At 41.1% G+C, this 23,167-nt stretch overlaps 2 protein-coding genes and 1 long non-coding RNA gene across 3 annotated transcripts in view; 2 read left to right on the forward strand and 1 right to left on the reverse strand.

Annotated features, from left to right (window-relative positions):
* The window catches only part of FREM1 (FRAS1 related extracellular matrix 1), a 78,628-nt gene extending 70,289 nt beyond the window's left edge, over positions 1-8,339 (forward strand). Inside the window, exons 31-37 of the mRNA XM_083718136.1 lie at positions 664-893; positions 2,487-2,534; positions 3,202-3,357; positions 3,772-3,900; positions 5,026-5,141; positions 6,278-6,363; positions 7,553-8,339. Coding sequence (XP_083574262.1) covers positions 664-893; positions 2,487-2,534; positions 3,202-3,357; positions 3,772-3,900; positions 5,026-5,141; positions 6,278-6,363; positions 7,553-7,752 — 965 coding nt within the window. The 3' untranslated portion in view covers positions 7,753-8,339. The remainder of the gene's footprint in view (positions 1-663; positions 894-2,486; positions 2,535-3,201; positions 3,358-3,771; positions 3,901-5,025; positions 5,142-6,277; positions 6,364-7,552) is intronic.
* A 4,457-nt stretch (positions 8,340-12,796) lies between these two features.
* On the reverse strand, positions 12,797-22,872 carry LOC310835400. Its single transcript, XR_014559638.1, has 3 exons — positions 22,772-22,872; positions 22,668-22,721; positions 12,797-13,116 (listed from the first exon to the last, which is right to left on the reverse strand). It is a non-coding gene; the product is annotated as an uncharacterized lncRNA (long non-coding RNA).
* Positions 17,109-19,871, forward strand: CER1 (cerberus 1, DAN family BMP antagonist; the record flags this gene model as incomplete). Its single annotated transcript, XM_083717982.1, has 2 exons — positions 17,109-17,603; positions 18,773-19,871. 2 exons carry the CDS (start codon positions 17,109-17,111, stop codon positions 19,064-19,066), a joined length of 789 nt encoding a protein of 262 aa, XP_083574108.1. The 3' UTR covers positions 19,067-19,871.
* Positions 22,873-23,167: the final 295 nt, after the last annotated feature.

The raw sequence follows: 23,167 nt of genomic DNA on the forward strand, positions 1-23,167 counted from the left end.
ACCGCCAGAAGGCCCTCAGAGCTGGACCTCAGTGTCTGGGCTGAACAATGAGGGTGGAGATGCTCCTTCAGGTATACAGGGCCAAGACCATTTCAAAGGGCTTTAAAGGTCAGCACCAAGACATTGAATTGTGCTCAGAAACATACTGGGAGCCAGTGTACTGGGAGATCTTGGTTCAACTTCCTGCTGAGGCCATGGAGCTCACTGGATGACCTTGGATACATCAGACACTCTGAGCCTGACTTACCTCATAGGGTTTTCTAAGGATAAAATGGGGAGGGCAACCCCTGAGCAATTGATGTGCACAGTGGCCTTGCAGATGCCTGGCTCAAACAACATCAAGTACACTCAGATGGAGAAGAATAAGTGGCCTTTGCTCCACCACGGAAACGTGATTCTGGTCTATGTGTGTATGCAATATAAGAAACAAAGGATGTTGTTGTTGCTTAAAAATATCTTCCTTAGAACTTCTAAAATTCCTTTTAAGTTGGCAGATAAAGTTCAGAAACAAGGACTAGTTAAGAAAAGAAAAACAACAAATCAACATCAGATGAAAAATCATCTTACTCCTAATGACAAGCTGTTTCATCGCCCACATCAATGTGACCAGCTATCTGTTTTATATAAAAAGAACTGACCATCTGCCATCTTGTTTGCTTTCAGGTCAGTGCAGCTCATTCCACTCCTCAAGCCAAAACATTCACAACTTATGGATGAAAGGAACATTGCTTCCAGGCCCCTCTTCATCTTCCAGGCATGGCACTGTTCATTTGGAAGGGATCCCATTGCCCACTTCCAAAGAGATGGTAGTGCAGAGAAGGGACAAATTACCAGAATTCAACTCGGTGAATCTTGGAAGGAGCCGGCTAAGAGCCCTTGGAAATGGCAAAATAGTAAGGATTGATTCTCAAACAGTGGGAGGATACAATTATTCCAAAGTTGGGGTGTCTGTGTGTATGTACTTCTGTATGAATATCTCACATGATTTAATGATTCGTTTTGAACTGAGCACTGATTAGGTTGGCAACAGTCAGAGACGACAGTCAAGAGCAGCAAAGGTTTTGTGACTAGGACACTCTTGGCCTTCGTGTACCCATTTATTTTGTCTTGCTACGGGTCAAACAGATGTTGCTGAAGTAGGGTTTTTAAAAAAAGAATGGCAAAGTCTGAAAAACCGAAGATGTCAGTGCAATTGACATGCACATCATATGACATGATGCTTCTGCCATGTCACCTTCATGTCTTTAGGAAATTTAAAGTCTTGTTGTGGGAAGAAAGAAGCTAGTGAGCAAAATCCATTCTAGATAAGGCTCTCTTCAAATTTTCTATGCAGATGTTTCCTGGGGTTTGGGGATCTACATAATGGCCACCTGGGGTGCAAATTTTTCCCCAAACTGGCATTGCATGGGAATTCTAAGAAATTTTGAAATCAGATGTGAAAATCGGGGCAAAATTTTGAAAGGTTCAGTCTGTCACCTTGATTCAAAGTGGCAACCTCGAATTGAGTTTGGCAACAATATAGGGGCATCCAACCTATGGGGGCCAGACAGACAGACAAACCACTTTCAAAACTACAGTATACAGTAGATGTGTGGATTATTAAAAGCCTGCCTTTGCAATGAGAAATTGCTCCCAAGTGATAACAGATTATAAAACTAACCAAATTAGAGACAGGATGTTTAAGTGTTATGGAATTGTAAGAATCACTATCATCACCACCCCTGCTTTTGGAATTTGGAATGTTCCCTAGGACAGATTGGTTAATACCCAAATGAGGTTGAGTTTCTTACGTCTTACTTAACCTTTTACTTAACCTGGATGTGTTTGTTCTACAGATATTTCTCTAGAGGGCTGCAAATAGTTGTGGCACAATTTGCCCTTCTTAGCTCTATAGGGAGCTATATGGGTAGAACTTCTACTGTAGAACCTCCTGTGATCTATGGACTGGCTGGGTACCCTACCCCACCCCTCTTCCTTTTTGCATTATGTGAGGTAGATGAATTATTAGTCAGCCTTAGATAGATGATAGATGATGATAGATAGATAGATGATAGATAGATAGATAGATAGATAGATATAGATAGATAGATAGATAGATAGATAGATAGATAGATAGATAGATAGATAGATAGATAGATATAGATAGATGATAGATAGATAGATAGATGATAGATAGATAGATAGATAGATAGATAGATAGATAGATAGATAGATAGATAGATAGATATAGATAGATGATAGATAGATAGATAGATAGATAGATAGATAGATGATAGATAGAGAGAGAGAGAGAGAGAGAGAGAGAGAGAGAGAGAGAGAGAGAGATGATAGATAGATAGATATAGATAGATGATAGATAGATGATAGATGATATAGACACTCAGGTTGTCACCTCCACTCTCGCCATCTCACTAAAGTACAAAAAATTGTATTTTGCTTTCTTTATTAAGAAATGCTGTGAACATTCGATCTTCTTTTCCTTCCAGGTTCGTCCTTCTTTCACTTTTAGAAATGGCACTGGTGTCTTTTTTAAAGTAAGAACATGATTTTGCAGCAACATACACCTTTAATCCTTCTTTTGTTATAGCTTACCTGTATATACAACCTGATTACTGATAGTAACTGAGTTTTTAAAGTTATATTCCATTTTAAAGTCATATTCCATTTTACCCTTTTTCCTTTTGAACTAAAATTGCACATGATGGTAATGTTTTTAAAGAGGCTCTGCCACTAATCATGTCTGAGACAAGATGGAGGTGAGAAGTGCAGCCCAGGTTTAGCTCCTTTAAGAGCAAACATGATATATTAGAAGGGCAGTTATTTTCTCCCCCTCCCCCCAGCTCCTATATCCAAACAACCCTTCCTTTTCCTGCGAAAAGTGAATATAGCTGACAGAAAAATGACGACATGGTAGACCACCAGGGTGAGGAGTTTAGCAACTCCATTTGCATGCTCTTCTTAAAATTGGGCCCTCACTCCATTTTATACATGATTTGGGGCAAACCCAGTTTAAAGATGTGGTCAAACTGTTGTCATGTGTAATTTGAGCCTTAAAGACAGCTTTTATTTAAAAACTCTCTTTTTAGTTCTGTGACAAAGACAGCTTTGGAGCTGACTAGTGAGGAATTATCCTTTCTCTCTATCTGTTTTTGTTGTTTGTTTGTTTGTTTGTTTGTTGTTTGGTCATTCTTTCTCATCAAGTACCATGGGATGGCAGTGCTCAAAGTGGAGGATGACATCCCATTGCCTAACAAAAACAAAATGGCAGCCATGTCAGTAATTAACCAAAGAGAGCCAAGGAAAAATATGGCTCCCCTCGAGAAAATGGAAGTTCCGCAAGCAGACTCTAGCATTCCGGTATCTTCTATTCCCTGTTTGTTTATGCACAGTATTCTGAAAAATTTAAAAACCCAAAAGATGAATATTTAAAGCAACATTAAACATATATAAGGTGTATGTATGTGTATCTTCTGAAAACAAATTGTTCAGCTTAAGAAAACAGTAAAAGCAATAAAGTTGTGGAGACTATTCCAAGGATGTCCCTGAAAGATCTGAATCACAAATCTTCATTGATTTATTCAGGGATATCATATTTGAGATTGTACAAACATTTATCAGCAAAAATCTGTCCAGCACAATGTTTTTAAAAAGCTATGAAGAACATTAGCATTAGAAATGCAAGAGACTGGCTTGCAGTGCTGGAGACAGAGACTAAAAATAAAAATTGATTGTTTTGTCCTTTTTTTTGCCAAAAATCCATTTTTCTTTCAGGTCCAGAGCCTTTCCTTTCCAAACAGATGCACGCCAGATTTGAAGGGTCTCTTGCATTTTGAAGGAATTACTCAGAAGATGTTTCAGTGTGATGGTCATTCCTGGACTCTGTGGAGTAATGCAGACCAGGTAGAAATCTGCTGGACGAATGTTTATTTTCAAAAAATAAATAAAAGGAAAATAAAATAAATAAAACACAAACTTTAAATTTGTCTCAAAATAGCCAGTTTTCAGCAAATCAAAAGCAGGATTGTAGAAGCAGACAGACATATATAAACTGATTTAATGGATCTGTTTGGTCATGTTTCCCTTGTCCCTCTGTTGTACTAGGGCTGCAAGCGCACCATACATTTAAAGCACACAAACCCCACATAAAGACCCCTGACAACCTTTAAAGCCCTATACGGCCTAGGACCCTTGTACCTATGGGAGCGCCTCTCCTGGTATGTCCCACAGAGGACCTTACGGTCCTCAAACAAAAATATCTTGGGGGTCCCAGGCCGAAGGGAGGTTAGGCTGGCCTCAACTAGAGCCAGGGCTTTTTCGGCTGTGGCCCTGATCTGGTGGAATGCTCTGTCACAAGAGACTAGGGCCCTGCGGGACTTGACATCTTTCCACAGGGCCTGCAAGACAGAGCTGTTCCACCAGGCCTTTGGCCAAGGCACAGTCTGACCCCCTCCTTTGGTAATCCTCACAGAACTCTAGCCCAATGGTTGGCATTAATTTGATTTTGAATTGATTTTAGAATAAATTGATTTTAGAATGCTGTGTTACTTTTATTGTTGTTAGCCACTCTGAGCCCGGCTTCGGCTGGGTAGGGCGGGATATAAATAAAATAATAATAATAATAATAATAATAATAATAATAATAATAATAATAATAATTATTATTATTATTATTATTATTATTATTATTATTATTATCATCATCATCATCATCATCTCTAGGGTCACTGCTGCAGCATTCAAGAATATATTTCAGGGGGTTGGACTAGATGACCCTTGGTGTCCCTTTCAACTCTATGATTCTGTTGTTGTTACTTGGGAAAGCAAGCAGTGGTGCAGGACAGAGGGGCTCATGGCAAAAGCCAGAGGAGATTGAACCCTCCAGCTGATATCCAAATGCCATTGAGGGAACAGCCACGGCCCAGATTTTCTAAATTCTCTGAGCTAGCTCAGCTTCCAAAGGACACTTCTTTCAGACGGTGGGAACACAGAAGGAAATCATACTGAAATGAAACCATCTAATTCTAGGGTGTTAATGTGATTACCTGCCCTCCCGGTTGGACCCATCATGATGGAAGCTGCTACATCCTGATCAGTGATCCAAAAGTTACGTGGACCGTAGCTGCCCGGGATTGCAGGGAACAGTAAGGAGCTCTTATATATGTGTTCCCTGCTGTTTAATGTGGCATCCAGTGTGTTACTGTAGAAATTATACTCTTGCCAGTAAAAGTTAATACCAAAGTTAGATCTGTTTTTGCAAAGGTTTAGGGAGGATGATGTGAGGGATTTCAGTGTAGAGCGTAGGTAGTTAAACCCCTATTCCAAAGTTCTCTTTGCAGTTTGTTTGATCAAAGCCATTACATCTTAAGCATAGTTTCTCACACACACACACACACACACCCTTTGTTTAACAAAATGTAGATACTGGTACCTCTGGATTGTAAATAGAACCTTATACAGCGGTACCTCAGGTTACAGACGCTTCTGGTTACAGACTCCGCTAACCCAGAAATATTACCTCGGGTTAAGAACTTTGCTTCAGGATGAGAAAAGAAATTGTGCGGCGGCAGCAGGAGGCCCTATTAGCTAAAGTGGTACCTCAGGTTAAGAACAGTTTCAGGTTAAGAACGGGCCTCCAGAACAAATTAAGTTCTTAACCCAAGGCACCACTGTAACATGTACATCACAGCTTGTCTCACAATACAGTGGAAGCTTGATTTTCAAACATAATCCATTCAGGAAGACCGTTCGACTTCCAAAACGTTCGAAAACCAAAGCAGGCATTTCCGGAAGCATTTACATCCAGAAAACCCAATAAGGAAGCCACGTGGCACGTTCTGCTTCTGAAAAGCATTCAAAAACTCAAGCAGTTACTTCCGGGTTTTCGGCATTTGAAAGCCGAAACATTCGACTTCTGAGATGTCTGAAAACCGAGGTACCACTGTGTGTATCTTTTCTCAGCATGCTTTCCCAATATTCCCCCCCCCCCAAAAAAAAGGGTTTTAGTGTCTCTCAGTTTTGACGTTCATTATCCATAAGCTCGTTGAGATATAGTAACCGTACATCACCCCTTTATCAGCAGAACGGATGCTTCTTCTGGATAGCTCAGTTGGTTATAGAGTGTGGTGCAGATAATGCCAGGGTTGCAGGATCAATCCCCATATGGGACAGCTGAATATTCCTGCATTGCAGGAGGTTGGATTAGATGATCCTCAGGGTCCCAACTCTACAAGTCTATGATTCTGAGTCTAAAAATCCCTCTCTCCTTTGCTGAGCTTAGGTACCATGGCAGTTTAGTAAGTGTGGCTTCTAAAACACACATGCAGTGGCTGTGGGACTTCAGTGGAAGAAGACCCTTCTGGACAGGTAGGTATACAGTACAACAGACTGTCTACTCATTAGCCTCTGGCCCACATTTCCCTCAAAATATATAACACCAAGGTTGACATTTTTTTCCTCTCCTGGTCTTTAGGATGGTAATTTCCAAATACCATTCTTTCAAAACATTTCCCTGCTTAAATTATCTTTCCTGCTGTTGTGTAGAAGGTGAATTTCTGGTCTTCCAGGTTTCTGGCATTGAACTTCCAAGCTCACCAGCTCTGTCCTTGGAGCTCTTCAATGGTTTGGCCTTTCTCCCAGCCAGCTTCATTCTTCTGGAGCTTTTCCCTCCTGCCCTAAGAGCTCATGGCTCAGCTTCATATGGCTCAGGATCTAACGGGGAGCAGGCCTTAACCAGATGGCATCACAGCCCTGGCCAAGGGTCAGTAGCTGGAGCCAGTTGTTGTAGTTCCCTATTACAGGTACTAAATCTACACTTAAAGCAACTTTGCCTGTCGTATTTCCCCTGCTAGTTTTACGTTTTAAATTGGAGTTTGTTTTTACAAGAAAGCACCCCCAATGTATAACCCGTTCTTTGGATTTGCAAGCACACCATACGTTTGAAACACATTCAGATTACCCATCCACCAAGAATTCTGGGAACTGTCATTTATCCCCCCACAAAGCTACAATTCCCATCACCTTTAACAAATGTCCGTTCCCAGGATTCTGTGAATGTGCTTTAAATGTATGGTATGCATACCCTTCTACATTTCTCTGATGAAAATAGGGACATCCTATTTAATAATAATAATAATACCCCACCCATCTGCTGGGTTGCCCCAGCCACTCTGGGTGACTTCCAACATATATAAACCATAATAAAGCGCTAAATATTTTTTAAACCTTGTTTTTATAAAGGGCTGCCTTCAGATGTCTTCTAAAGGTTGTATAGGTCCTTATCTGCTTAGCTTTGGGGGTCTCATAACTGCCCACCCTCCAACATTTCTCCAGTAAAAATAAGGAAAATTATTCCTAAGGAAAAGCAAGACATTACAGGTTCAATTCAGAAACGAGGACAGTTTTTGTAAATCTGGGACTGTCCCTGGAAAACAGGGACACTTGGAGGGTCTGGGTATGTATGCAGCCTAAGAATATTTGTGAGAGACTGGTCAAGTTGTTCTGAACACTTTGTCAATTATATGATGGTCAACTTGCACATCTGAATTTGTTACAGGCTTCAACGACAGAAGAAATCCAGGCCAGTTCAGATGGAACAATGGAGACCATGTTGCTTTCACGAACTGGGTGAAAGAGCCGTCACGTCTTTCAAAGAAAGGAAAGAACTGTGTTTTAGTACAGCAGAGGGGGAAATGGCAAAGAAAGAACTGCAGGAAGGGCAAAGGACACAATTATATATGCTCTAGGAAACTGTAAAGACAGCTGATGCAAACCTCATCATGTATAAAAATAGCTATATTTATTTATAGCCAGGGGTGCTGAAAGGGCATGAAGGTAGGGAGTCAGGTGACCTATTTGTAATAGGTTTTTTTTACGAAGGGGTTAAAAAATGATAGGGGGAAATGTTACACTGTGACTGATCTCTTTCCAGGGTTTGTGGTATATTGAATATGAGTGAAGAACAAGCCTTGTTCGCCCCATAGTTATTTTCTATCAAGTCTCTTCCAAGACATATAAAATATGAAACAGCTAGAGAAGTTGGCGGAGGTTGAGTTTTTTTATATTAAGCCATATGTTACTTGCCTTGTCGTTCCTGAACTCGGTACTCTACCCCTCACAACACTGCAATTCTTTGGTTTTGAAAGGGAAAAAGCCATGGGCATAGCCAGGATTTTGGGAAGGGGGACAGAACCTCAGATTTGTATTGATTTTGATTAATTCCCCCCCCCCCCCTTCTTGGCTATGCCCATGGAAACAGCCAGCATTCTGTTGGTCAAAGTTTATAAAAGATGCATGATACTGGCTACAGAAATTTTGGAGCTTTAAGTAAAAAAAAAAAGAAATCAAAATTACTTCCCTTCCCTTTAAACATTTTTATCGACAGACAGAGAGGAAATATGGAAGTGGGAACATGGTGAACTCTTTCGAATGACGGTTTCGTGTTGCTATGTTATGGTAATATGCCCAAAGCTGTAATAATTCTGTAATACATTATGATGGTAACCGAAACTAAAGTACACACAGCCACTCTTCTGTTTCAAGTGGCACATGGTGACAACTCCAATGGTAAGCCAACAATATCATTATAAGTAGGGACGCAGGTGGCACTGTGGTCTAAACAACTGAGCCTCTTGGGCTTGCTGATCAAAAGGTCGGCAGTTCGAATCCCCGCAATGGGGTGAGCTCCTGTTGCTCTGTCCCAGCTCCTGCCCAACCTAGCAGTTCAAAAGCACACCAGTGCAAGTAGATAAACAGGTACTGCTGTGGCGGGAAGGTAAACGGCGTTTCCGTGCACTCTGGCTTCCGTCACAGTGTCCCGTTGTGCCAGAAGTGATTTAGTCATGCTGGCCACATGACCCAGAAAGCTGTCTGTGGACAAACGCCAGCTCCCTCGGCCTGAAAGCAAGATGAGCGCCACAACCCCAGAGTCGCCTTTGATTTGACTTAACCGTCCAGGGGTCCTTTACCTTTACCTTGTTTACCTATCATTATAAGTGTGACCTGTCAGCCAAGATGATTGCAGCATTAAAGAATTCCTAGAGAAATTGTATTTTTTAAAAAATAATCAGTGATATGCTACTCTAAGTATGAACATAAAAGCTGTGGTAGATCAGGGCAGTAGCTCACCTAGTCCAACATTCTGTTAGCACAGCATTGTCCCCATCTGTAATTCCCAAATGTGCTCTCCCTCTGTGGTAGTAAAGGCAGCCATCATTAGCTTTATCCTCCGGTTTGCCGACGTTTTTCAGAAGCCAAATGTCTGATGCAGGAAACTCCTGCAGCCAACCGGAAGCCACGCCTTGGTTTTCGGTTTGGGGAGTCGAATGAACTCCTGGAATGGATTAAGTTCGAGAACCAAGGTACCACTGTAGTCTTACTTTTCAAGTGTGGGCCAGGGAAACCTGTTTCTTCAAGCTCTTTATTTTTCCTCTCTCTGAGCCATGTCAATAATGTGGACTGCAACAGAGAAGGGAATCGCCCCTGTAAGAAACACCAATTGAATTTGGAGGACGAAACCAGGGAAAACACCACCTCCCCAAGAGTGGTATGACATGTGTCAAACCCCTAAAGATGACATCATCCTGTTTAGTAGTAAGGACATTTTACCACGTATCAGCCGACCATGCGTTGTACGATGTGAAATAAAATGGTGATGTATACAAGCAAGCCTTTAATATACAACATCTCAAAAAAGAATAATTTCCCAGAGGGAATAATTTCCCAGACGGAAGCGAAAAATGCCATGTTAAACTTTGACATAAATAAACATGTAATAAGAGTCATAAAATTACATGTACTCATAAATTTTCTGCACAATTGTTTCTCCTCTTAAGACCGTTGAAAAGAAAAATTGTTATTATTAGATGTGCACATTCTTTCCTGACTGCTCAAGAAAATGTTGTTTATCAACAATGTGGTTTGGTTTTATTTAATAAAAGGTGCTAATCAACTTTTGTACCCCTACACACAGCATGTGATATGTACCATAATTTACTGTAATACTTAGAGTGTTAATAAAGAAATGCTCTTATAAATGGATCTCGGCTATAGAGTTATAATCTTTCAACATTCCAGAGTACTGTAAATGCTGTTTTGATACAGAGTCCACTAAACCTATGAGGTGACACAATCACTGGCAAATGTGCTGCTGGAAACTGCAGCATACCTGTAAAGTGAGAGGGATGGACAATTTGTAATGGGGGAAGGTGCTTAATCCTTCCTCTACCAGTCATAACCCCCCAGCTGGGTTTTCCAGATGCATTATCACCTTGCCAAATGGACAAAGCAGCTTCATGGAAGTGGGGGGGGGGAGGTTGTAGGAAAAAAAGGAGGGCAGAAAAAGTGCTAAGTAGTTGTTTAGTTGTGTCAGACTCTTCATGACCCCATGGACAAGAGCATGCCAGGCACTCCTGTCTTCCACTGAATCCAGCAGTTTGGTTAAACTCATGCTGGTAGCTTCCAAGAACACTGTCCAACCATCTCGTCCTCTGTTGTCCCCTTCTCCTTGTGCCCTCAATCTTTCCCAACATCAGGGTCTTTTACAGGGAGTCTTGTCTTCTCATGAGGTGGCCAAAGTATTGGAGCCTCAGCTTCACGATCTGTCCTTCCAGTGAGCACTCAGGGCTGATTTTCTTCAGAATGGATAGGTTTGATCTTCTTGCAGAGTCCATGGGACTCTCAAGAGTCTCCTCCAGCACCATAATTCAAAAGCTAAGAACACCCTCTTTTCCATTGCAACGTCCCTGCTACATTGCAGTGTAGAAGAAGCAAGTGGTGTGTTTTCAGCCCCTCTGTTTCCTACTCCTCTCCAGAGCATGCTCTCATATTCATAGAATTGTAGAATTCTAGAGTTGGAAAGGACCACAAGGGTCATCCAGTCCAATCCGCTGCAATGCAGGAATACAAGTTTTAGACTACAACCCTTAACAATGCAATCCTCTGTGGGTTATTCAGAAATAACTCCCACTGTGTGAAGAACACAGGCAGAGTTCTGCATGGATCAAGCCAAAGGCCCATCTAGTCCTGCCTTCTGTTCTCAACAGTGGACAAGTAGATGCCTTAATGGTAAGCTCACATGCAAAACCTGAGCACACCAGCACTCATCCTATTATTATTATTATTATTATTATTATTATTATTATTATTATTACCCTGCCCATCTGGCTGGGTTTCCCCAGCCACTCTGGGTGGCTCCCAACAGAATATTAATAATAATAAAGTGCTAAAACATCAAACATTAAAAACTTTCCTAAACAGGGCTGCCTTCAGATGTCTTCTAAAAGTCATTGACATCAGATGGGAGGGCATCCAAAGGGTAGGTACCACTACTGAGAAGGCCCTCTGCCTGGTTCCCTGTAACCTCGCTTCTTGCAGTGAGGGAACTGCCAGAAGGCCCTCGGAACTGGACCTCAGTGTCTGGGCTGAACAATTGGGGGTGGAGATGCTCCTTCAGATATACTGGATCGAGGCTGTTTAGGGCTTTAAGGAGCAGCACCAGCACTTTGAATTGTGCTCGGAAACATACTGGGAGCCAACGTAGGTCTTTCAGGACCAGTGTTATGTGGTCTCGGCAGCTGCTCCCAGTCACCAGTCTAGCTGCCACATTCTGGATTAGTTGTAGTTTCCAGGTCACCTTCAAAGGTAGCCCCACATAAAGCACATTGCAGTACTCCAAGTGGGAGATAACCAGAGCATGCACCACTCTGGTGAGACAGTCTGCGGGCAAGTAGGGTCTCAGCCTGCGTACCAGATGGAGCTGGTAGACAGCTGCCTACCTGTGATTCCCCAGCAACTGGTATTTGAAGGGATAGTGCCTCTGACAGGGAAGGTTGAACATAACCATTGTAGCTAGTAGCTATTGTTAGTTTTATCCTTCTAAACTTGCTCTTCAGGTCATCCAAGTTGGTGGGCATCAATACCACTTGTGAGAGCAAATTTCACTGTTTATGAAGCACTTCCTTCTGAGTGTGGTGGGGCTCCGAGATGTGCGTGGGATTGCACCTAAAAAGATATGCATGCACTTCTGTAGATGAGAGACATTGCTTCTCGAGCAGCCGGAACCTTATAATCTGGTGCTCTCGTAACCCAAACAATGTCCATTAAGAAAGAGAAGAATCTGAAAAGGGGAGACTTTTATTTTTCCTTCAGATTGGAGGACTCAAATGGTTACCCCAAGTCAGGGTTTTCCAATGCTCCTTGAGGATTGAGATTTGGAACACACATGCAGACAGTCCCAACATGCACTACTGTTTAGAAGAGTCAAGAGAGAGAGATTTGCAAGTTCTATGAAATGAGAGTGTAAGGTATGTCCTCAAATGGTTAAGGTATCTCCAGACCACCCAGAAAGATGGGATGTAGCACACACATTGCTCAAGATAGGTTCGCCTTCTTCAGATGATCACTTGCCACCTTTGGTTCCACAAGCTTCCTTCTGCTTACACAAACATTAGATGCAATGTGTTTAAGATTGGTAATGGGTGTCTCTTTCGAAAATACAAGCTATAGTCGCATCCCCCCCTTTATGTTACATATATGAAGCTGCCTTTGGGCAACAGTTTTTATATTTGTTTATTTCACATCCAACAGTGTTTTGAGCAATAAACTGAAGAGAGAGCACATTGTTGTTGTTGTTGTTGTTGTTGTTGTTATTATTATTCCCTGTCTGGCTGGTTGGATTTCCCTAGCGACTCTGGATGGCCAATGGTACATATAAAACATATTAATGCATCAAACATTAAAAACAGGGCTGCCTTCAGATGTCTTCTAAAAGTCAGATAGTTGTTCATTTCCTTGACATTTTTAAGAAAATGGAAGGAAAGTTCAAGGCACTCTGCTAGGCTAAAATATACTTTGAATCCAAACTAAGATGTATTATCCTTACTAATAACACTGCAAACCAAACCAAACACTAAGCATGCTTTTGAATCCAGCTGATTTTTCCCCCATTCAGCCTCCGAACTCATTTCCTTCCAGTCGCTGAAGTTGTAATCCCTGTGTAAACAGCTGTCTGTGTATTCCTGATGCCATTTGCTTTTCCCAAGCACCCGGCTTGCTTTCATTTTGCCTTCCTCCTAATGCGATCCACAATCCTGCTCACTCTTGCCAATCCACAATCCGATTCTACGGAGAGAATGCTTTCAGACAGTCAAGCAAACCCAAAATAAGGCAGGATATGGAAACCAGGCTACAGTCTGTCAGGGACGGCTGTCAGAAACTCTGCAAACCATCACAAACTTTTTCTCTCTGTGCCACTCAGAGTGTGTGTGTGTGTGTGTGTGCGCGCGCGCGCCTGCCACATGTCTGTCTGCAAAGCAGGATACACTTTGAGCTCCTCAAAGTGTTGGGAAAGTCAAGATATAAATGTTAGCAACACCACCACCACTCCCCTTATCTGTCAAAGTGAGTTTCAGTCAATAAAAAATAAATAATAAAATGGTGACACAGGATTGTATTGTTTCCGTTAGAACGATAGGGAACAACTATGTTGGAATCAGTTACTTTAATTGCTTTTTGGATTTTCGTTGTCTCAGCTCCCAAAGTCAGGAAGCAAAGGAGTAGCTCACTCTGCCATTCGCCCCCTGTAAATATATAAAGACTTCAGTTATGATCCCAGATCTTACGTGTATAGCAGCCAGGAGGTTCTTGCCCAATGCAACTCCCAATGGCATTGTAAATCAAGATGAAAATATATGGAGTTGAATAAGTGTCATGGGCGTAGCCAAGGAGGGATAGAAGGGCACCTGCTCCTCCCAATCCTCAAAAAATATTGAAAAGCATTAAAAATACTCAATTAACTGAGGTTCTGCCCAGCAGAAGACTGCCCTCCCCAACAAAAGTCTACCCCTCATAATGCCATCTTGGGGGGGGGGGATTTATAACAGTGATCTCACAAAAAAGCTCAACAACTTTTTGGGTGATCTCCCCCAAAAGCCCCCCCCCCCGAAAGAAATCCTGTCTACACCCATGATAAGTATTGCATTAATATGGGAAGGTATCAAGACCTGAACTCCTGGGGATTGCCATTCTAAATAAAAAAGACAGTAGGTGTACAAGTTATTGCCTGATATAGGTGTTTATGGTGTGATGCAAATTTGATCCTCATATGGATGACAGCTGCATTGGGTTGGGCTAAATGAACCTCAGGTTCCCTTCTAACTCTAAGATTCTGTGAATCTGTGAATAGTTGGATGGGATCTGTTGAAATTAAGGGACATGACTAATTTAGGTCCATTAATTTCAGTGGGTCTATTCTGAACAAAACTTAGCCCATTTTGATTTTTTTGCTGATTGACACACCACTTTCAGATTTTCTTTTTCTTTTCGGAATTAAAACAGAAGTGATGAGGAGTGTAAAGGACCTTGGCATAATATATGTAATACAGTGGTACCTCAGGTTACAGACGCTTCAGGTTACAGACGCTTCAGGTTACAGACTCTGCTAACTCAGAAATAGTACCTCAGGTTAAGAACTTTGCTTCAGGATGAGAACAGAAATCGCACGGCCGCAGCGGGAGACTCCATTAGCTAAAGTGGTGCTTCAGGTTAAGAACAGTTTCAGGTTAAGAACAGACCCCCAGAACGAATTAAGTTATTAACCCAAAATACCACTGTATATGGTGATGTGCACAATCCTGCAATTTATAATCTCTAGTGTATGTTTGAAAGGCACTCCCAGCATATGGCTAGTTCTCCTGTAATATTTGTTAAATGTTGCACCCTAGAAAACTAAAATAGCATAGGAAAGTAGTTTTCAGGCAAGTCCTCACTTATACGGCAAAAGCTACAACATGAATTAAGTACCTCAGGTTACATACGCTTCAGGTTACATATGCTTCAGGTTACATACGTTTCAGGTTACAGACTCTTCTAACCCAGAACTAGTGCTTCAGGTTAAGAACTTTGCTTCAGGATGAGAACAGAAATTGTACTCCAGCGGCGCGGCAGCAGCAGGAGGCCCCATTAGCTAAAGTGATGCTTCAGGATAAGAAGAGTTTCAGGTTAAGAATGGACCTCTGGAATGAATTAAGTACTTAACCTGAGGTACCACGGTACACCTTTACATGGAAGTGATTTCCTTAGTAATAAATAGAATCTACAATAGCTGAGGCACAAGAAGAAGCCTGCCCTCTCCTCAAAACTTGCATAACTTGTATTTACCAGTGTGGTGTAGCTTTTAGAGTGTCGGACTATGGCCCGGGAGACCAGGGCTCACTGGACAACCTTGGGCCAGTGTCTCTCTCTCTCTCTCTCTCTCTCTCTCTCTCTCTCTCTCTCTCTCTGCCTATCCTACCTTGCAGGGTTGTGGTGAGGGTAAAATAAGGAAAAGGAGAACTAGGTGCACCGCCTTGAGCTCCTTGAAGGAAAAATGGGGTAGAAATGTGATAATTAAATAAATAATAAAAAATACCACTTAATCAAATAAATAAATCAAATATACCCGTGAGCTGGTCCAGATACCACATGGCAGCAGCATTGCATTTGACTCCGAAGGTCGGTTTTACAGTAAATGGGTGTGCTATATTGTGCTGTCGTGTGTACAGATTTATTACATTATATTTTGAGTGTTCCTTAGGCACATGGTCTCAGCAATCCTGACAATGGATCTGAAAAACAGGCCGGTATAATCCCCACTCGGTGCAGAAGGTGATTTGCTTAGCGTCATCGAACAGCTCTCTCTCTCTCCCTCAAAAAACATACACCATTATTTTCAGACACATTCACTACCCTCCCAAGTAAAATTCCACTGTATAAATTTAACAATAAAGAGGGGTTTTTGGGGTGGGGTGGAGAGATTTCTGTGCTTTCCTGCCAGGTAAGATTTAAGCCTACCTAGAAAGTTTATATCTAAGGACCAGTGTTGCTTTTCTGGGGGGACGCATACCCCTAAACATTTTGTGAATCTTTGTACTTTTGTCCATTTACTGTATTTATTTTCCCCGATTTGAACTATAAAATGGTGATTTTCTTGAATCAAAATAAGAGTACCCCTAAACATTTTTTGGGGGGGAGCACTCCTGAGGACAGATTTGATCCTAACTCCCAGAAAGTTGCAACAACAATTGGGATTTTTATCTGGGGTGTGAGTCTGATCTGGATATGCAGGTGTATCTACACAGAATAGTTTGAAACTGATTTAGATGTGCTAATGGATCTCCCCAAAGCAAAATGTTTGCAGACATGGGTTGCATATGATACCCGGCTGCGTGAATATCATCTAGCCCAGAAGCACGATAGCTAATTTTGAAGGTGGCACTGTGCTGAGGTGGGAAAGGGGGTGTTATCTCTACTTACAATAAAAAGCAGGGCTGGAAGAACTTTGGCCATGTTTGTTTGTTTTTCGTTGTTGTGGGGGTTTTTTTGTTAGCAGTAGTGACTGGACTGCTCCACACAGCATATGTTTTTTACAATGTTATTAGTTCTCTTTAACATGATAGCCACTTCATAAAGTCACAGAAATCACTCTCTGCGTAGCCGCATTAAATGCCACATTTAATGTCTCGCATTCCTCTCAGTATTTACCACAGTGTGTGCACCTAAAGTAAAAAAAAAGGGGGGGAGCTGCCTGTTTGGCCATAAATGCCATTGGAATTTTACAAATATAGGCACATCGCGCTCAGAGAGACGATTTAACCTTGCTTTAACCTACACCTACAAATGTGGCAGTCTTCCTTTTGTTGTGCTGAGCGGCTACATTTCTTTGTTGTGCTCTCCTGAGATATTCAGCAGGGCAGAAAGAAGCTAATACACATGTGGGAACTTTTCCACAGTTCCTAGACAGCAGCTAAACAATCAGTCCAAACATTTAAAATCACTCCCTGGCAGGGAAAACACATTTTATTGTAGATCCAAACTTTGAATACACATCCTCCAAGAGTAAAAAGGAAGGATAAGATGCCCTTGGCCTGGAGTCTGGGGTTAATGAGTGTTAATGGGTGTCACCTTCTTGGTCCCCTTTTTTTTATCTCTTCCTCATGTCCCCCCCCCCCAATTTGGAGCAGCTGGAATCTAAAACTTCAGACCCTGTCTATAAATATAGCAGTCTGCCTTCAGTCTTTTTTGAAACTGCAAGAAAGTGAGGAAGGGAAAAGCACGCCAGAATTTTAAAAAAGGTCATGTTTTTGTTGTTGGTCCAGATGATGCTGCTTTCATGGCTTGGAACAACAGAGCAAATGGCTGTACTGCAGAAGAAAAGGAGATTTCTACACCTCCTGCCTCAAGACAGAGATACACTACTGAAATATCTAAGGGGCCAAGAAGGAACTCTGGCAGATACTGGTTTGTTTGGGACACACCTCTTGGCAGAAATGGAGGGCGAGAGGCAAAATGCGCCAGAAGTGCCTAGGTTTCTTTTGGCCTATAAAGATAGCCATGCCCCTCAAGATTTGGGAAACAGAACTTCTTCCGCAAGCGCATCTCCAGAGAGAACGCAAAAAGCTCCTTGCCACCCTCACAGGAAAAGGGAAGCAGAACTGCCCTTCAGGAAAGATGCCAAGAAGTTCTGGGATCTTTTCATGTTGAAAACCAAGTCACGGTCTGATGTGATTGTCCTTCCAATCAAGACAAATGAAATGTATCAGGACACCTGCAGCACCATCCCATTCTCTCAGGTAAAGTTAAATCTTAAAATCAGCACTTAACCCAACGCTCCTTCTATATACTTAGGAACATCCAGTGAAGCTACTATTTGCATTGCAATTTTAATTTGCAAAATCGATCACACACACACACACCCATAGTAACCCTGTGAGGCGGGCCATTGTTTTCCATATTTACAGAAGTGCAAGGGCTGGTTTGCCCGTGGTCTTATCAGTGCAAAATTTGCTTATAGAAGCAAATAAACATTACAAGTGTCTGTGCCAGAGACAGCCTGTAGCTTTGAGCTGCTAAAAAGTTTTGTTGCAATAGCCTGTTTGTTTGTTTGTTTGTTCTAGTTAACAAGTAGGTAGCCGTGTTGGTCTGCCGTAGTTAAAATAAAATAAAAAAATTCCTTCCAGTAGCACCTTAGAGACCAACTAAGTTTGTAATTGGTATGAACTTTCATGTGCATGCACACTTCTTCATATTTGTTTGTTTTTATAAAAATTTACAAACACTTGGAAGCATGTCAATACTTCAGGTGCATGATTCCCATTTTATACCGATGGAAGTTTCAGAAAACAATATACAGTGCTAGATTTTAGAATGCAGGCATGTATACTTCTGCCTTGAATTTATTTTCATTTTATTTATCTGAGCTATTTCTATACCACTTAATCCTAGACATTTCTAAGCAGTGTACACAAAGATGATTAAAAAAACCATACAGTGGATAAAATTATATATAAACAGAAACTCTCCTAAAATGCCTGTTGAAATAGAAAAAGGGTCCATTCCCACCCACCCCCAGTAATTGTAGCAGCAAATATAAAAAGTGACTTTTTTTTAATGTAATTCTGTATACAAGATAATGGTTTTATATGGAGCTGATGTAGCACACTAGTTGAATACCTGAGACATGTGCTTAGAAGCCCTGGCTCAAATCTGTTTAGCTGTGAACTCACTGGTAGTCAGATGCAAAGCCACTATTTCTCACTCCCCTATTGTAATATGGAAATAATATTACTGGCCCACTGCAGAGTGTTGATCTAAAGATTACTGAGATACATTTTGAATAATGGCTTCATATATCAAAAGTTATATATGATTCCATTTCATATATGATTCCATTTCTTGTATTTATATGCTATCTAATGAAGTGCCATAGAAGGTGCTTTAACAGCAGTGCGCTTTCTTTCAGAGCATTGCACATGAGAACTGCGAGGATCTGGTGGTGCAAAACAACTTGTGCTTTGGCAGGTGCAGCTCTTTTCACGTTCCCGGTCTTGAAGATCGCCTTTACACCTTTTGCTCACACTGCTTGCCCACCAAGTTTTCCACGGAACGTTTGGAGATGAATTGCACAATCACTGCTCCTGTAATCAAGGTCGTCATGATCGTCGAAGAATGCAAGTGTGAGGTTCAGAAAACAACAGATCCCAAAATGGGATTTCTGCACTCAGATCTGCATGCCAATGTGTATGAACAAAACTGAGCCTTTCAAAATGAACTTTTCTTAGTAGATTTTTATCACTGGTGAGAATAGCCAGGACTTCACTTTAATGCCAACACAACATCTTGAAGAAGCCTCTGGTACAGTTTGTGCAAGTGTAAGAGTGTGTGAGAGTGAGTGAGTGAGTGAGTGAGTGAGTGAGTGAGTGAGATATTCTCCACACATGAGATTAAAGAGCTGGGTTGATCTATTATCAGCTACTACTATAGGTGCCCTTTACCTGTTTTTAGGTGCACACCACAGTTTTTCATGTGTGTAATTGTGATTTCTGATCGAAATTATATCCCTGTTTATTTATTAGGTGCACATATACCCAGTTAGTTCAGCAGCACTCTGGGCACAACAATGCAGGAATGTGTTCAGGATTGCCTCTTAACTGATGGAGCCACCTAATTATCAAACTGAAAAAAGGGGGATTCTTTCTATGCAAATCTTTCTGAGCACTCATGGGCAATAATACCTTGTCAAGCCATTTATCCTTATGTCCTTAGTTCTCTGAATAAAGCAACCAGAACTCAGCTTTTCTAACCTTTCATTACCAAAAAAATCCCATCCGGATCAAAGGGAATTTTCAATACTGAGAACTTGACGGATTGGGCCCTAACTGTGAATATGCACCATTTAGAAAGGAGGTATAAAGAGGAAAACAGCAGCTGTAGTAATTGTTAATTAGATTAGTGCCTTAGCTTTTGGGGGTGAGTGTTTAATTAACCCAGCAATGATCAGCTGCATGTAATTAACACTGTATTCTGTTATATCAAGGATGTGTTAATTGGATCTGATTTTCAGAGTCAACTTCCATATTCAGAGCAAGTTGAGCCCAGGTGCTAATATTGCTCCAAAAAAAGGAAGGAAGAAAAAAACAAATTTGAGCCAGAGGACAGTGGTCTTGTATACACCCCAGGGACTGTTAACTGTAGTCACATTTGAAACATAGGGTAACTGTTTCTGCAAAGTTCCCTTTGCTTTTAATTTGTCATAGTGTTCTATTTTATTTTACAGGATTTTCAGAGCTATTCCTAATTGCAGGGGGGGAGGGGAGGACAGTTTCCAATTATTGCAATGGTGCATCTTATACAGAGACTGTTAACTTTAAGACTTTTTAAATGAAGTTAATTGTCAGCCCCTAGAGTACACTTTTTCTCTGCTTTAGAATATCAGATTAATCACCACAAATACCTGCACAGTTTCAAAATGCCAGTAAAGTTTAATCACACTGTGTTGCATGGTTTTTTTTATTTTTGGTTGCTGATAGAAGAGTTCAGTTGGAAACAACTGTAACACCTTGAAACTCTGCAGCCCTTCCCTTTCAATGCCATCTAACTTTTGTTTTAGCCATTGACACTGAAAGATCCACTGCTTGCAAGTTAATAAAAGTAGAATACTAATAATATAATTATTCAGGCCTTTTTTGTTATCAGCAACATATTAAAATTGACCATTTTGTCCATTATTAGATTTACCTGTTAATAGCTTCAAAGCATATATGATCTTGCTTTGTGAAAAAGTTGGTAACTATATGTTATTGCTTCTTTCAATGCATATATGTTAATCATTTAGGCTGCAGTCCTAGGAACTATTTGTCTAGATTCATGTGTATGTGACTGTAGTAACACGAGTGGCTAGTTTGCACCATGGATAGTGTTCTAATAAACCTCTAATAAACCTTAGGATGTATTCACATGCACAGATTTATCACTGCGTGTCTCATCACTTGATATTTCTAGTTCTCTGTAAAATAGCAAACTTGTGTCTCATCCGAACCATTTCAGGTTGCAGGTGAGTCTCACATATGACTGAATACCCTGCCATGCACAAGAAAAGTACTGGTAGTATGTCAGGGGAAAAGACAAACTTCAACCCTTATCCTTAACATCTACCGTAATTTTCTGTGTACAAGGGTTCCTCAATATGTGGAACACCTTAACTGAAAAATACTAGTTAAGATAGCATGAGGTGGTTCTAGTTGTTGTTACAGATATTCAAGGAAGAACATAGTTGTTTGAGCTTGCTTTCCGTGATATTCTTTGAAAAGCCAGTATCCCTTGCCATCATTTCCACCTTACAAGATTGTTGTGAAGATAAAGATTTTAAAGCATATATTGTATGCACTATGTCGGTAGTAATATTAGTGGATCTTCTAAACAAAACCCAGTATTTTGTCACTAATATATAGGTAACAAAACAAACAAAACAAAACAAACATGAATATATAGGTAATAAAACAAACTAAAATTTAACCATCCTCTCAATGTATAAATTTATCCCAACATAAGAATAGTAACCCACAGAATGCTCTTATTCAACTGCCTAAATAAATCTTACTTATCTCAGTGCTGCTATACAGTGGTACCTCAGGTTACATACGCTTCAGGTTACAGACTCCGCTAACCCAGAAATATTACCTCGGGTTAAGAACTTTGCTTCAGGATGAGAACAGAAATCATGCTCCGGCGGCGTGGCAATAGCAGGAGGCACCATTAGCTAAAGTGGTGCTTCAGGTTAAGAACAGTTTCAGGTACTTAACCTGAGGTACCACTGTATTCCAAATTCACATCATTAGGATTGTAACCCAAAGCATGTGTCCAGTGTAATTATGGGGGGAATAGATGATGGGTGTGCACAACTCTGCCTTGATATGGAAAACCAACGTCATGTTAGTTCTGTTTCATGCATATCATTTGAAAGTGGAAAAATGTCTCTGGCCCATCAGCATCAGAAAACTTTGCTAAATGCATATGTTTGGAGTGAAAAGCTCATGTGAAGGTATGCATATTAAAGCATGGCACGAAAAGGTGGAGATTCGGGTTTACAGATCATGCCTTAAATGCATTGGAAGGACCAAAACCTGCATTAGCATTGCAAAATATCCTTCTGGTGTAGGAGGCTTATTGAACAAAGTGCCATCCCCTCTCTTGCAGGCTGCCTCCATAAGAGAGCATCAGCTGCCGCTACACATGGCATGATTTTAGCATGCTGATTTAATATTTACAGAGTGCCAATAAAATTTTTATGACGACAGCTGGTGGTTCCTGTGGTAATTTATAAACAACAACATAACACAGACATCAGGGAACTCCCGAGGAAGGTTCTGCATGGCTGTACAATATTTAGGAATATCAGACACAAGGTTGTTTTTCCAAACACGGAAAGGGTTTTTGTTTTTTGTTTTTTTCTCCTTTGCTTTGCAGGTTTTTAAGGATCATTGCAGAATGCATTGCTGAAAGACTTTCTGCAGCTGAACTGCACAGTTCAAACTTAAGTTTGGAGCACTCAAAAGTCATAATACCTGGATGCTTTCTCTCTCGAGGACTGAAACAGCAGATGTGTTTTAAGAAACAACCTGTCTGTTGACTTACAGAATACAGAGTCTGCATTCTTCCTATACTGTACCAGATTTTCACAGGCCTGTTTCTGTGGACCTGATATGCCTGCAATTTCATTGTGGTTGGACAGTGCTGGATTTACGTATAAACAAGCTATAGCTTAGAGCCCCACTCTCTTGGGGGCCCCCAAAAAAAATTAAAGGAAAAAACTGGATGTACATTTCCAAAATATAAGATAAAAACCAAATAAAACTTACATTCAGCAACAGTGTTTTGTGTTGTGTAGGCTCCTATGATGTAAGTAATGGGCCCTGCCTGCTAGCTTACTCCCTAAAATATCACATATAAAGGGCCGCATTACCTCCATAGCTTAGGGCCTCATCAAACCTAAATCCAGCCCTGTGGTTGGAAGACCTATACTAAATCTTCCAGACAACTTAATTGCTTTCCAGGAGAAGCAGAATTTCTCAGCGCTCCAACTGGTAAACCCATTTGGGACTGAGTCTTGCTCCAGCAAGGGTCAATGTCACAAGTCCTTTCTCTTCCCAAGCCCTTTTTAAAATCAGCAGAATAAACGTTTTATTCTGTTGTATTCCAGCTCCCCCCCCCCCTTTGGAGGCCCCATTTATGACGCTGGGGTGCATGGCTCCTACAATTAACACATCACCCCCCCACTGCCAACCCCCAAGCAGCATGGTTATTAGAGGGGACAAAGTTGTCACTTCATGTAACTAGTGCCAGGGAAGTGTGTGGAAAA

This window comes from Podarcis gaigeae (assembly GCF_964106915.1).
Source record: "Podarcis gaigeae genome assembly, chromosome: 17".
Lineage (NCBI taxonomy): Eukaryota > Metazoa > Chordata > Lepidosauria > Squamata > Lacertidae > Podarcis > Podarcis gaigeae.